The sequence below is a fragment of the Lathamus discolor genome, chromosome Z, assembly GCF_037157495.1.
Source record: "Lathamus discolor isolate bLatDis1 chromosome Z, bLatDis1.hap1, whole genome shotgun sequence".
Taxonomy (NCBI): Eukaryota; Metazoa; Chordata; class Aves; order Psittaciformes; family Psittacidae; genus Lathamus; species Lathamus discolor.
The window spans coordinates 97,275,054-97,290,541 of NC_088909.1; the positions used below are offsets into that span (position 1 = coordinate 97,275,054).

The 15,488-nt window shown below is 41.3% G+C and overlaps 1 protein-coding gene across 5 annotated transcripts in view; it reads right to left on the reverse strand.

Annotated features, from left to right (window-relative positions):
• OSMR (oncostatin M receptor) overlaps window positions 1–15,488 on the reverse strand; it is a 36,383-nt gene that overhangs the window by 15,353 nt on the left and 5,542 nt on the right. For 3 of the 5 annotated variants that reach the window (XM_065663901.1, XM_065663902.1, XM_065663904.1), the window contains 7 exons: window positions 15,221–15,302; window positions 14,558–14,654; window positions 9,612–9,775; window positions 5,166–5,325; window positions 2,895–3,176; window positions 2,175–2,304; window positions 200–357 (listed from right to left, as the gene is read on the reverse strand). In XM_065663901.1, coding sequence (XP_065519973.1) covers window positions 200–357; window positions 2,175–2,304; window positions 2,895–3,176; window positions 5,166–5,325; window positions 9,612–9,775; window positions 14,558–14,630 — 967 coding nt within the window. In that variant the 5' untranslated portion in view covers window positions 14,631–14,654; window positions 15,221–15,302. The remainder of the gene's footprint in view (window positions 1–199; window positions 358–2,174; window positions 2,305–2,894; window positions 3,177–5,165; window positions 5,326–9,611; window positions 9,776–14,557; window positions 14,655–15,220; window positions 15,303–15,488) is intronic. The other 2 variants (XM_065663905.1, XM_065663906.1) reach the window with 2 other exon arrangements.

A 15,488-nucleotide genomic window follows, 5' to 3' on the forward strand; every position in this document is an offset into this window, starting at 1 on the left:
CAGTGAAGCTGTTTTTTTACCATTAACACAACTTATCAAGGCTGAAACTGAAAAGAAAGCAGGTAACTATAGCACAGGGTCAGAAAACTAATAAAAACTGTGAAGATAAAAATCAAGGACTTCTATACTTTAAACTGGGAGACTCAAGTATTAGGATCAGGAGGACAAGAAAACCTCAAAGAAATAGAAAACACCTTACTTCTGTGAGTTACATCAAAAACATCTGTGGCAGTTTTCTTTCCCAGTGGGTTTTCCACAGTCACTGTGATATTCAGGATCCTCTGCTGGCCTATATCCCAAGAACACGAGCACTGCTCAGAACAACTTACTGTGCATGGAACCTTTTTCTGGGAAAACCTATCAAAGAAAGTGGGGGTGGAGGGGAGATGAAGAGAGAAAGACGTTTTTCCATAATGCACAATTGACACAGATGTTGAAAATGCCCAACCAGAATACAACATTATAAAAAATAAGGGGGAGGGGCACTAGAAGAGGCTACCCAGTTCTTTCCCCTAGCCTGCCATGGAATGTTTATAGTTATTCTTACAATTAGAATAAAATTTTCTTCAAAGACTGAGTTTACAGCCCAGAAAGCCAACCATATCCTGGGCTGCATCAAAAGGAGTGTGACCAGCAGGTCGAAGGAGGTGATCCTGCCCCTCTACTCTGCTCTTGTGAGACCTCACCTGGAGTATTGTGTGCAGTTCTGGTGTCCTCAACATAAAAAGGACATGGAACTGCTGGAACAAGGCCAGAGGAGGGCCACGAGGATGATCAGGGGACTGGAGCACCTCCCGTATGAAGACAGGCTGAGGAAGTTGGGGCTGTTCAGCCTGGAGAAGAGAAGGCTGCGTGGAGACCTAATAGCAGCCTTCCAGTACCTGAAGGGGGGCTATAGGGATGCTGGGGAGGGACTCTTTGTCAGGGACTGTAGTGACAGGACAAGGGGTAACGGGTTAAAACTTAAACAGGGGAAGTTTAGATTGGATATAAGGAGGAAATTCTTTCCTGTTAGGGTGGTGAGACACTGGAATCGGTTGCCCAGGGAGGTTGCGAGTGCTCCATCCCTGGCAGTGTTCAAGGCCAGGTTGGATGAAGCCTTGTGTTGGATGGTTTAGTGAGAGGTGTCCCTGTCCATGGCAGGGGGGTTGGAACTAGATGATCTTGAGGCCCTTTCCAACCCTAACCATTCTATGATTCCATGATTCTAAGATACAGCTAAATTGCCATACTTTTAAGATACAGTCAAGCTTACTTTATCCTCTTATGACACAGCTAAATTGCTTTTAGTTATTTCCTTGTGGAAATTTTAAACTAGGGACTTATTTGCCAAGAATTAAGTGATTCACATAGCTACCATTATGCTTTTAAACAAAGCAGTGATTTCAAGTGCATCTTCTAACCTTCCATTTTGAAATCAGCATCATAATATCTAAATGGAAGTGAATTATGAAGAGACCATGAAGGTATAATGCAGTGATGACCTGCCTTCTGCTGAGATCTTCTGATGAAAGTTTGTTGTTTCCCTTTCTCTGTAGGCCCTTTCCTCTCCATTTAGATGCCTCTATAGCAAGGAGCCAAGGGCCAGGTCTGATATGCCTCAGCTGTGTAGCAGCTGAAATTATAGAAACTATAGGCAGAAGCAGGATTGTCAGTAGCTCAAAAAGGAAAACACTAGAATGTAGTTATAAAATCCTAAAGAAAAAGTACTACAGAGGCTAGTCAGGCTAGCTGAGGATTAGCTGGGAATTATCAGTTTGCGTCAGCATTAGTGTAAATTGCTTGTGAACACACTAATACCAACGGATTTAATCCTAGTTACCTGTTGTGTGTTTTACCCAGTAATTACGATACATTTTTCAGTTAACTATATTGTGATTGCAGGGTGTTTTCATACATACTGAAAGATATCCAAACAAATTAACCCAAAAGAATGGTTAGAATAAGTTTTATCAAGCAGAACCTGGTCTGATGAACCTGCAACTTTGTTGTAAGTAGTCTAATTGAGAGCAGTTTTGCATTGCTCAGATTTTGTTCAATAAAGGATCAGTGAGCTGAAAAGAGGCAGCAGCCTACTGCAACAAGGATAAAACATTTTCACAGATTTTAAACAAAAGAACATAACTGTTCTGTACAGCAGAGGCCAGAGTTAATATAACAATGAGCACACTTACTCTTCATACAAGGTGTATTTTGGTGAATGAGATCCATAAAGATACGTGTCCCCTCCTTGGCTCCAAGTACATGTCACTCTTCTCATGTCTTGAGTTTGGCAGGAAAAATCATTAGGTGCATCAGGTGATTCTTGTCAGAAGGAATAAACAAAGAAAACACCAACAGCATGGCGGTCAAGGCAGAAGTCATCAACCTTTTTACTATATTAACAAACTACAAATAATGGATATTTACAAAGTTTAGGTTACTACAGATGTTATTATTTCAGTTATGATTATTCAATGACTACTCGACAGAGAAATCAGGATAACACCATAAACTAATTTCAATCTGAACACTGCTGTATGTTATTATTTTTTGTTATACACATATACTTATTAATTTAATCTGCACTGTCTTCTATCTGTAAAAATTGCTACTAGCCTTCAGAAGGGGACTGTGCAGAGTTTTTACCACATGTACACAGACAATGAAGCTGAACTCCTAAGTGGGTAGGTATACTTAAAAAAAAAATCAGTCACCTGTCGTAGGGTCAATTCATGAGATTAATCTGAACATATTTAATGCTATTCTTTAATGCTTCCTATATGCAAGGTACAGATATGAAGTCAGACATTAAACAGAGTTCAGCTGCATATGACAGGACAACAACAATTCCCCACAGCCATTCTTGATTAATAACAACAGGAAAATAGAATTGCAATAAGGCATTCACTTACTACCCACAAAGAAAACTGCATGATCATAGCATTGCTCCTCATCACAAGACTCTTGACAGTAGACAGTGATGTGAGGCACTCCTTGATGCGACACATTTTTCACAGTGAGAAGCCTGACTTGACTCTCCGTGTGACTGAAGACATGAACAGCTGGGGCTAGAAAGAATTCCTTAAGGATTTGACCTTTCCTTCCAATGCAACAAAGAGTGATGTCAGAGCCCTCCTCTACAATTTTCTCATCTGGAAAGATTTGTGGTCCACTGTTATTTGAAGTGTCCAAGCCTGCAAATTAATACATAATAGACCATTTCAAAATCTACTCATATCAGCAACCTTCAACCAGAACACATAACTGAGCATTTACACAAGAATCTGTTAATATTACATTATCCATTCATGGACTTCCATTTAGTTAACTCCACATGTAATTATACTTATAGTTCTCTTAAACCCAAAAACATATAATGTAGTCCAACAAACTACCTAAGAGACTAAACTCATCTCCCTTCCTGTCTTTCACTTAGGAGAAACAAAGAGTGTGCATTTAAGAACTGCCTTTGCAGATGAACACTACCTCCTGCACTGATAAAGATTCTGATGCTCAGCCAAAATGCCTGCTCTTGAAGATCATAAGCAGGGGACTTGAAAAGCATAATCTTCTGAAGCTCATGCAGCACTCAGCTAAGAGGAAACAACATCAAATGCATTAGATCAGTAAGGGGATACTCAACTTGGAATGTCCAATTGCAACTGAAAAAAATAAAATCTCCGTGACTGAGCTTACTGAGAAATCAAGGGAGACTTACATCCTATTTCTCATAATATAAGGTGCGGGAGATCAGCAATTTATGTGACACATTCCAAGTATAGAGATCTGCGATTCTTTTACTACCCATGATGTCTCCCGTAACTAAAAGCCCTTGTTGCTCCAAATAAAATTAGTGTTTCTTCATAAAGCCACTGTAGTAATTTTTTATAAAGCAGTTACATATTTTATTTTAAACAAATTATCTGGAAACCAAACTATTCTAGGAAGACATTGTAAACTAAAAAAAAGGGGTTTGTGCTATCATGAATTACGTTATTGACTCATTCCCTCTTTATGCTCATAATTCACAGAAGTTCATTCCAAGTGACATAAAGAGCAGACATTCTCCTCTCTCTCTGCTTCTTAATACAAATGAAAGCTATGAATTTCAGACAAAAGCAACAGATGCATCAGATTATGTAGTCATAGCTATGTGCTTCTTACCCTTTCCCTCAGACTGGGCCAGGGCTGCACCTCACCTAGTGACAGGCTATTCCAGCGCCTATTCAGTATCCCATGTCACTCTGTGTACTGTATTTTTTTAATGTATTAACAAGAAAAGATCTAAAACTTTTGATCTGACAGCTTTGGAAGACAGTCTCCAACTTAAAAAAATGGCTAAACTATTGCTATTGACCAGCAGGTCGAAAGAGGTGATCCTGCCCCTCTACTCTGCTCTTGTGAGACCTCACCTGGAGTATTGTGTGCAGTTCTGGTGTCCTCAACATAAAAAGGACATGGAACTGCTGGAACAAGTCCAGAGGAGGGCCATGAGGATGATCAGGGGACTGGAGCACCTCCCGTATGAAGACAGGCTGAGGAAGTTGGGGCTGTTCAGCCTGGAGAAGAGAAGGCTGCGTGGAGACCTCATAGCAGCCTTCCAGTACCTGAAGGGGGCCTATAGGGATGCTGGGGAGGGACTCTTCATCAGGGACTGTAGTGACAGGACAAGGGGTAACGGGTTAAAACTTAAACAGGGGAAGTTTAGATTGGATATAAGGAGGAAATTCTTTCCTGTTAGGGTGGTGAGGCACTGGAATGGGTGGCCCAGGGGGGTTGTGAGTGCTCCATCCCTGGCAGTGTTCAAGGCCAGGTTGGACGAAGCCTTGTGTGGGATGGTTTAGTGTGAGGTGTCCCTGCCTATGGCAGGGGGGCTGGAACTAGATGATCTTGAGGTCCTTTCCAACCCTAACTATTCTATATATTATATATCAGTATATATTATTATATGTAAGTGCATGTATTACTTACATAATAGTATATATTACTATTACTAGGAAAAAAAACAACACACAATAATAATAGTTGATTAGTGCTTAGAGATGAAAGAGTTCAAAATGGATTCTTGATTTGATACCATCTCTCCTGAACTACATTTTAGCATTACAGTCACCAGTGAATTACAATCTAGCTTTGTATTGGGAAAAAATAAAACCAATACTGCAAAGTCTTGTTTTGCTTACCTAGCACAGTCTCCCATAGACTCCACTGACTCCAGATTTTTGATGCTTCTGCTTTGCTCCTGATTCTCACTGAGTGTGCCATACATTCCAAAGGTATGTCTGAATCCCATATCCAGTGAAGAGGCTTTCCTGATTTATCAAGTGTGGTGTTATGAAACTCCTACAAAGAGCAGCAAGGCAAAGTATTGAAAACACGACTATGTGCAGACACTTTGAAAATAAAATACATGCAGTAAAAGAAAGCTCAAAAGAGAAAATTGCTTTTGAAAAAATTGATTTCTGAAATCCCACTTGCTTCACATGATCTCACACTAAGTAACTAGTAGCTGAGTAACTGCTTACAAATCTGTACTAGCAGCAGCGGTGTGACTGATGTGCTGGCAAGACTATTTGATTCCAACAACACAATTGTGAGTCAGGCCTTGCTTCTCAAGAAAGATTCACTCTCAGAGACTTTCTGTATGTTATTTGTGCAGGCTACTACATAAATAACAGCACGCACAGATGCAGCTGCCTGCAGGTGGACCTTGTGTAATGATCTATGTTACATAGTCCTGGTTTTGAATTACAGCCAATTAGGATTTATGCAGATAATATCTCATTGTAGATCCGAGGCACAACATCTAAGGACAGTGCTACCATCAGTGACAGGCAGAGTAGGAAAGTATCTGCTGATTTAATAGAATCATAGAATGGTTTGGGTTGGAAAGGACCTTAAAGATCATCTAGTTTTGAACACCCCTCCATGTGCAGGGATACCTTCCACTAGATCAGGTTGCTCAAAGCTCCATCCAACCGGGCCTTGAACACTTCCAGGGATAGGGAATCAACAGCTTCTCTGGGCAACGTGTTCCAGTGTCTCACCATCCTCAAAGTAAAGAATTTCTTCCTAATACCTAATCTAAATCTCCCCACTGACAATTAAAAGTAATTCCTCCCCACCCCTGTCCTATCCCTACATGCCCTTGTAAAACATCCATCTCCAGATTTCTTGTAGAACCCTTCAGGCACTGGAAGCTGTTATAAGGTCTCCCAGAGACTTCTCCATGCTGAACAACCCCAACCCTCTCAGCCTGTCTTCATAGGAGAGGTGCTCCAGCCCCCTTATTATCTTCATGGCCCTCCTCTAGACTCACTCCAACAGGTCCATGTCCTTCTTAGAGGGGGAAAATCACCTCCCTCAACCTGCTGGTCATGCTCCATACAGCTGGCTTTCTGGGCTGTGAGCGCACACTGACAGGTTTTGTTGAGTTTCTCGTCAACCAACACCCCCAAGTCCCTCTCCTCAGGGCTGGTCTCAATCCTTGCTAGGCCCAGCCTGTATTTGTGTTTGGGATTGCCCTGATCCAGGTGCAGGACCTTGCACTTGGTTGGCCTTGTTGAACTTCATAAGGTCCACCTCTCAAGCATGCCCAGGTCCCTCTGGGTGGCATCTCTTCCCTCCAGCATCACACTCCAGAACCCCGCTTAGTTGTAGTTATACAGCCCCAGTTTCTCACTTCAGGGTTAGATCTACTCATGGAGTACTAAAAATCCTACCCCATGTATCAGTGGTCAAAATTATCTGAACTGCACAGAACTCATCTGCAGTGAAGATGTGGTTCTTCAAACATAGAGACAAAATAATACCAGCTTGGCTGACCAGGGTAAGTTGTAATCCTTAACAGCGCTATCTTATTTTATTGACTTCTGGTTACAGAAAAAAGAAGCCCTTCTCTGCTTTCTGTGCTTTCTCACAAATCACAGAACCACAGAATCCCAAGGGTTGGAAGGGACCTAAAAAGATCATCTAGTCCAACCCACCTGCAAGAGCAGGGTAACCTACAGTACATCACACAGGAACTTGTCCAGGCGGGCCTTGAATATCTCCAGTGTAGGAGACTCCACAACCCCCCTGGGCAACCTGTTCCAGTGCTCTGTCACTCTTACAGTAAAGAAGTTCTTCCTGATGTTAACGTGGAACTTCCTATGCTCCAGTTTACACCCATTGCCCCTTGTCCTATCACTGGATATCACTGAAAAAAGCCTAGCTCCATCATCCTGACACCCACCCTTTATGTATTTGTAAACATTGATGAGGTCACCCCTCAGTCTCCTCTTCTCCAAGCTAAAGAGACCCAGCTCCCTCAGCCTCTCCTCATAAGGGAGATGTTCCACTCCCTTAATCATCTCTGTGGCTCTGCGCTGGACTCCTTCAAGCAATTCCCTGTCCTTCTTGAACAGAGGGGCCCAGAACTGGACGCAATATTCCAGATGCGGCCTCACCAAGGCTGAGTAGAGGGGGAGGAGAACCTCTCTTGACCTACTAACCACTCCCTTTCTAATGCACCCTAAGATGCCATTTGCCTTCTTGGCCACAAGAGCACATTGCTGGCTCATGGTCATCCTCCTATCCACCAGGACCCCCAGGTCCCTTTCCCGTTCACTACTTTCCAGCAGGTCAACCCCCAACCTGTACTGGTACATGGGGTTGTTCTTCCCCAGATGCAAGACTCTACACTTGCCCTTGTTAAATTTCATCAAGTTTCTCCCCACCCAGCTCTCCAGCCTGTCCAGGTCTCACTGAATGGCAGCACAGCCTTCTGGTGTGTCAGCCACTCCTCCCAGTTTTGTGTCATCAGCAAACTTGCTGAGGGTACACTTCATCCAGTTCCCTCATCCAGGTCATTGATGAAAATATTAAACAGTACTGGTCCCAGCACCGACCCCTGAGGGACTCCACTAGTCACAGACCTCCAGCTAGATTCTGCGCCATTGACCACAACTCTCTGCCTTCTTCCTTTCAACCAGTTCTCGATCCACCTCACTACTTGATCGTCAAGCCCACACTTCCTTAGCTTATCTATGAGGATGCTGTGGGAGACAGTATCAAATGCCTTACTGAAATCAAGAAAAACTACATCTACCGCTCTACCATCATCCCTCCACCTAGTCACTTCCTCATAGAAGGCTATAAGGTTGGTCGTACATGACTTCCCCCTCATAAAACCATGTTGGCTGTTCTTAATGACCCCCTCATCCTTGATATGCCTAGTGATGGAGTCAAGAATAAGTTGTTCCATCATCTTTCCAGGGATGGAGGTAAGGCTGACCGGTCTATAATTACCCGGGTCCTCCTTCTTGCCCTTCTTATGGACTGGTGTGACATTTGCCATCCGCCAGTCCTCAGGCACCTCGCCGGTTTCCCACAACTTACCAAAGATGATGGAGAGTGGCCTAGCAATGACCTCCGCCAGCTCCCTCAGCACCCGTGGGTGCATTCCATCCGGACCCATCGATTTACAGATGTCCAGATTGCATAGCTGATCCCTAACCCAATCCTCATCTACCAAAGCAAACTCCTCCTTTGTCCTGACTCCTTCTGGGGCTATAGGAATCCGGGGCCCCCGGGGAGAATCTGCAGGAGTAAAGACAGAGGCAAAGAAGGCATTCAGCACCTCTGCCTTCTTTATATCCTCTGTCTCCAGGGCACCCACCTCATTCAGCAGTGGGCCTATATTGCCAAATAGCAGCTTTAAATAAGCTAGACCAGTTTTCTGCTTTTACTAAGTTTTAACATGTGCATATTCTTTCACAGTTCAGTCAGCAGATGACCCACAGTAAGCTATAATGTCCCTAAAATATGCATTTAGTTCCCAAAGGATTTTTGTCAGAGGTAAGTTTTTTTGGAGAGGAAATTTTCTTTGGAGAGGAAATTTTCTTTGGAGACAAAAGTTCTCACACTGAAGTCACAAACTGGGGAAAACATCAGGAGCAGGCCTATGATTTGTGTGATTTCCACCTCTTCAGAAAATTTGGCTGGTTTAGGTATTAAGGAAAACCAGCAGTACAGGGACTTTGCAAACAAGTCATCACTATTTATTCCTTAACTGGAAGAGTACAACGTAACTGGGTATAACATAACTGCTAACAGGACCAAGCACAGGGCTCAGAAGGCTTCACTCACACTGAGACTACGTTTGGTTTGTAAGGTGAGAAAAGTTGCAGCAACATGACTCACACCCAGTCCCCAGTGGATAGTAACGATGCTACAAAAAAGACTGCTTTGGGGAGCAGCAGAAGGGATGTTTCTGGGATGCCACTTAGGAGACCTGCACCTTGAAAGGGAAGGAGTGGCCTTCAAAATCAGATCTCCTAAGTCTGCCCACCACAATCCCTCAATAAAGGTATGCAAGGCATATCTATGTTCTGCACAGCTGGAAATTACTTCATCTGAGCCAGTTTTCTTTGTTTTTTTTTGTACAAAAACTGTGCATAACCTCAGACCAAGTCTGGCACCTAGGAAGAAATACAGAGGTATTTCTAGTACAGTTCTGTAATTAGTGTGTTGTAAGTTGTAAACCTATATGGAAAAGTTATCTGCATATGCATGTGAACATTTGATTTTCCTTTAGCTTCCCTTATACTGTAAAAACTAATACGCCTTTTTTAAAAAAATACACTTACTGTCCACACAATACTAGTTTCATCTGTTCGACAGACTTGTATTTCAAAAGACATTGCCAGCTCAGCATCATGTGCTGACTTGCCAACATCCCATTCCACCAGCAGCCGCTGAAGAGCCAAATCCTTGGAAATGTTAAGGTACGTCACTGGAAACACAATGGATTCTAGGAGCACAAAAAGGACATGATAATATTAAAGTTTAGCTAAGTTACAAAGCAAATCCGAAACAACAGTGGCTAGTGAATAGGTTCCAAACTAGACAGCTCCGATTTGGGGAAGGAAGAGGGGGAGAAAGTAATCAAGTCCCATGCTATTGATATCAACGATAATTTTTTATGTTAAGCATCAGCAGCTAGAATGAGGTTAGTGAATCTAGTCAATAGTCCCCCTACCACTAGATCGGCTGTGCTATTTGATTTCTTTATGCCCTCAATTTACTAGCTAATTTACAGGAATACTGACCCATCCTCTTTATAGTCTTATGAAAAGGAATAACACTATGTATTAGCAGAGACTGAATGCCAAGAAATCCCAACCCCCAGCAAGCCTTCTCATCATTAGGCAGAAAATCCAGGCTCAGTTTTGCTCTCTGACCTAACTGAAGAGCTTGAGAGTCTCCCTGCACTAACCAACTCAGATGATATTCTAGTATTAGGCACATTCATGGGTACTCTACACAGAGCTTAGGTAGTTTAGTCAGGCCTGCGGATTCTCCTCTGGAGTTAGACACCTACTTAATAAATGTACCTGCATTCTTTTTGAGGGTCTGGAGTTAATTTCCAGAATAAAATTAAGTTTTAAAGTCAGACTGAAGTGCCTTTTGGTGTCAGGAAAGGAAAGGCCCTTAAGAAGACTAGTCTGCTGAAACCTATAGATCAGTTTATAAGTGATCTCTTTTTTTTTGTTTGCTCTGTCACTTCTCCCCCGAAAAACTAACTCTTGGGGGAGACAAAATATGGCACTCACTGATCTGTATCTTCTCTCCTTCCCAAAAAATAAACAAACAAGCAAACAAAACCCTACTGATCTGGCTGTTAATGAAGCCAGGGAGCTGAAATAGCCAAGTAACCAGGCTTTTTCTTTTGACACAGTTGCTTTCCAATATGCTTCTCCCTGTTACAAATGATAGTGTCAGAATGCTTACACTGACCAGGACACAGAAATCACAGAAATAACTCTGTATTCTAATAAAACAGAACCCATTCTGGTCATTCCTGTCCCACTACAGCCACATCCCTTAGGGACAGCATGGACTGAGGGATCTCAGCAGCTCCTTTCCCCAGAATGGCCTTCTCTAGTCATTCCTCCCGGTTGTGCTTCACCCACTGACCCAATGATTACCTGAGCACTTTTATAGAATATTACTGGCACAAATGCAAGCATTCAGGAAATTTAGTTTGAGAATCTACATTTTGATAGATGCTTCTGGCAGCAATCCAAACTGCTTTGTAATTTATCCTGTAGTGCCTAATTTCTGTGCAGCAGTTTCCCTACATATAGATCTTTACATTAACTGTAGGAAATTAAAGGCTCATGAGAAGCAGCAGTTATAACAATCCCTGATCAATCAAAGGAAGCAAGTAACACTTTATGAGCATATTTATTAGTTATGAAAACACAGACACTGACACAGCTTAGTTGTTCATGCAAGTTCAGCCTATAAAAGAACAAATGGAGGAAAGTGTATATTGTTCCATTAGTTCCAAAACTGATAAAAAACTGTTGAAAGAAAGAACTGTTTCTCTTTTAGCAAATCATCAACAAATTCCCCAGGTATATTTTTAATCCACCCCAGTTTGAATGATACTGAAAGTAATTTAAAGCAAATTAAAGCCATGTGTTTTCAATCTAGAGGAAACTACTGGCATGAGGTTTTAGATATGCTTGGAGGGAGAAATCAAGTCTTCAATGTTAAAACACTTGGTCTCAGAAACACAACTGTGGTAACCTATAAAAGTTTTTGAGGAAGAAGTATACACACAAGCATATATACACATACTTCCTATCAATTCTCCCTGTAGTCTTAATATATAATCACCAGAAAAGATGAATATGTGTAAATTGCATGAAAGCAGAATTTGACAGCATCTGTGTCTTCCACAAGGCTGATACAAAAATATTTCAGGTGCAGAACCAAAATTTCCTTTTTGGCAATGGTTATGACATGGTTTTTTAAAAAAACATACCTGATGCTTGACATTTGCTTTTGAAAAATAATGGCCATCAGTTTTACACTAGCATAAGGAAACCCAGCACCTATGACTACCAGTAGGCGCCTTGAACTGTACAAGCAAAGTGGAAGGCCTAGGGATCAATTTCACTTCCCTGAATGATGAGGGAGCAGCAATTTTAGATTTTACAGGCCAACAGAAATATTGTTATTTTCACCGCCAAGGACTGATCAGGTAAGGAGGCAGAACAACCAAGGCAACAAAATGAGCCATAAAAGTAACTGTGGAAGCAGGGTATCTTAAATTATTTTGGGAAGGTAAGACAAGGCATATTTCATCTCCCCACATTCTAGTGACCTTTACCATCAAAACAAGATAAAGGCTGTTAAAATCCCATTTATGCTTGGGAATTGACTGTAATGTTGTTCCTCTCCAATATGTAATTTTAGCTGCTCATTTTCTGGTCAAACTTACCTGTACATTCATCATCCTTCTACCTGAAGCACTATATACCAAGCCTTTGAGGGGATCTCATTTCACATATGCAAGTAGGTGGGTGATTTAAAGCTCTGCCTCACCATTCTTGTGTTTTCCTTTTGGAATGCTGAAGCAACTAAGAGAAACAGATGGGTCCAGCACAAATAAATTTTGACCTAAAGGAGGGGACCCACATAGTCTCTCAATGAAACTCATAAGCACAAGGTAATACTCCCGGGGAAAAGAAACAAATATGCCTCAAATTAAGCCAGGCAGTTGGCAGAAACCCCTTCCTTTTTCAGGGTGCACCATTAAAAGAAACTCATGCATATCTTCTGAATTTCCCTACCATCTTTTCTGCTCCTTCTCTAGAGAATTCTAGAGTGAGCCAGAATGTCACTACTCTGCCTACTGCATTGACGATGAGCTTGCCTCTCTTATGTCCCTTTTTGTCCAAGCTAAAATGTCTTCCCTTTTCTTACCACAGAGAATATTTTCACCTGCCACATTTAATTAAGAAAAAAACCCAAAAAACACCTCGTTAGTTTATGGTTTTTCACAATCTGTACAAATGTCCCTCTTTAGCTAGATGACATAGGATGTGGCCAAAGCATGCAGCACAGCACGCCTGCTTCCAGCTCATATCATGGGCTGTCACGCACCATATTCCATATGCTGCAGAATAAGACCTCAACCTGGCTGGCATAGTCATCCCAGTCCCAGAGAGCCACCAATTTCGGTGCTCTGCAGGCAGACAGAAGAGCTGGGGATGTGCTGCCTGCACCCTGACTGGTACCACAGGACAAAGCCTGCTTGATGTCCAACATTTGAACACTTCCATCCCTGGGAAGCATTCAAGGCCTGGCCAGACAGGGCTTTATGCAACCTGGTCTAGTGGGAGGTGTCCCTTCCTGTGGCAGAGGGGTTGGAAATACATGATCTTTAAGGTCCCTTCCAACCCAAACCATTCTATGATTCTATGATATCACTTCAGACTTTATACAATTTTGCTTTTAGCAGAGCCTGGTATATGACAATCTAGATCATCAATCAGGGCTTATACATAGCACCAGCAAACAAAAGAAACAATATAGCTAATGATATACCCAAGATCTTGAAGACCACTGAGTTACAATGTGGGGCTTAAAGACTTTTAGTTGTACGACTTACACACGCAGAAACATTTATAGCATTCACAGTTATAATCTTCCCCTCCTAGCAAACTTCAAGGCATCTTAAGACTTGTTTTTACTTGAAAGCTACCTCAAGACTATATGAATAGCTTTATGATTAACACAGTGACTAATTTTATACCTGAACATAAAATATGAGCTGCATGTGAAAACAAATGACCAAGTTGCTGTAATGCAGTAACTGTTTGGACTTGCCTGCATTACAAAGCTTTGCCACTTTAGGGGCATTGATAACAGTCTCAAAAGTGAGGAGCTGATACCTTAGGTGAACAGAGTGTGGATGCATGAATTTCAAGGTTGAAGAGAGGCAACAGTCTTGAAACAGATACATTACCCCTTCAGTATGATAACAAAAAAATCACCCTCCTTCACCAACTTCACTAAGGCAATAGAACTTCTATAGCACAGACTGTAGTCTGGTAAATTCTGTCTTTTAATAGGAGTTACAGAAAAGTCAATGTAAAATATTCATTCCTTTTTTTTTTCTTTTAAAGGAGTCACACAGAATGCTACCGCCAGCAGCAAGTGAGCAATCAGTAGTTTCACCTTAAAATACTCAGCATTCTGGGAAGTTACCTTTATACTCAAGTTTGTTCCCTCCAAATATACATGCATATGGCTTTTTTCTTTATACTAGATACATAGAAGTGTAAGAAATAAAAAACTGGTCCCAGAATACTGTGGCACAATCAGAAAAGAGCCAGCAGAAGTGCTGAAGTTTTCACAGATGAGACAAAAAAAAAAACCCAAACAACCAACCAAAAACCACAAACATGAAGAGGCAGAAAAGCATAGAAGTTATCAAAAAGGATATAAATTCTTTGAAGATGACAGAATACAGATCAAATCAATATGAGACAGAGGAGAAGCACATGAATAAATGCAATGATGTGAAGCCAGAGTGTAATTGATTCAAGAGGAAATTCTGCATTATGGGGTTACAAAAGGTAATTATACAAGTTGCTTAATCACCTTACCAAAGAGAGTAATTTCATTAAACATGTAACATGTTGCTTAATCACTGAAGACTTACAAATGTGCAAGTCCAAAGCTTCAGTTGTTGTAGACTGCTTCCAAATAAAAAAGCAAATGTTCGGACTTTTACCTTCCTGTGAGTATGTAGTGTAGCAAGTCCTCAGAGGGAGCAGTACTGCCAGAACCATGAAGTGATTCATCATTTATCCACCTTTTCCTGCACAAGACTTATCAGGAAAGAAGATATTTCTTTTTATTTGTTTTTTTTTTTTTTTAAGAGAAATGCATGCCAGTCAATAGTCCAGATAATATTACTGTATTTAAGAATGAATAAAAACCCAACCACACAGATTCTAAACAGTTTAAGAGAAATTCAGGAAGAATTGTTTTTAGAACCTGGTTATGATAGGAAAAATACGCTACACTCAAAAAGTTCAATTTAAGGTAAACAAAACACAGTCTCTTTAAATTTTCTGAGGAATATCAAAACAAAATTTTGTCCTGATATATACTTTACTCCTGCACAAATAACAAGATACTTTTTTTTTTTTTTCTGTCTTGGATATCAAAGATGCAAAAGGCCTTTTTCTGCTCCACCTACAATCTGGCTTATGAATCCAGCAGACTCTGGCAAACATGGTCTTGCCCTTTGCCAGCACACTATATGGAGGGCTTTAGTTAAGACTGCAGTTGAAATACACCTATTAAGACTTAGCAGCTTCCATTCCTAGGACTGTCACCTCAAGCATGACATAGCTCTATCTAGCATTCTTTTTACAGCTTTTACACTTACATTGTGATGAAATTCCTTTTGACTTGCACAGCTGAGTCCTGAAGGACTGATTGTATATCAGACCTTATAAGACATGAATAACCTGCAAATTCCATGCAGAAGGGAGAGGAAAACATTCAGCATCAGAATGGTTAGAAGCACTCAGGCACAGAGGGTACAGGAGTCCCAAAACCAGGAACAGAACTATGGGTACAGCTATCTTTAATTTCCACATTTTACATTTTTGGAGCTGTGTAGAATACTGATAGAATCTTCTACCACTGCTTCC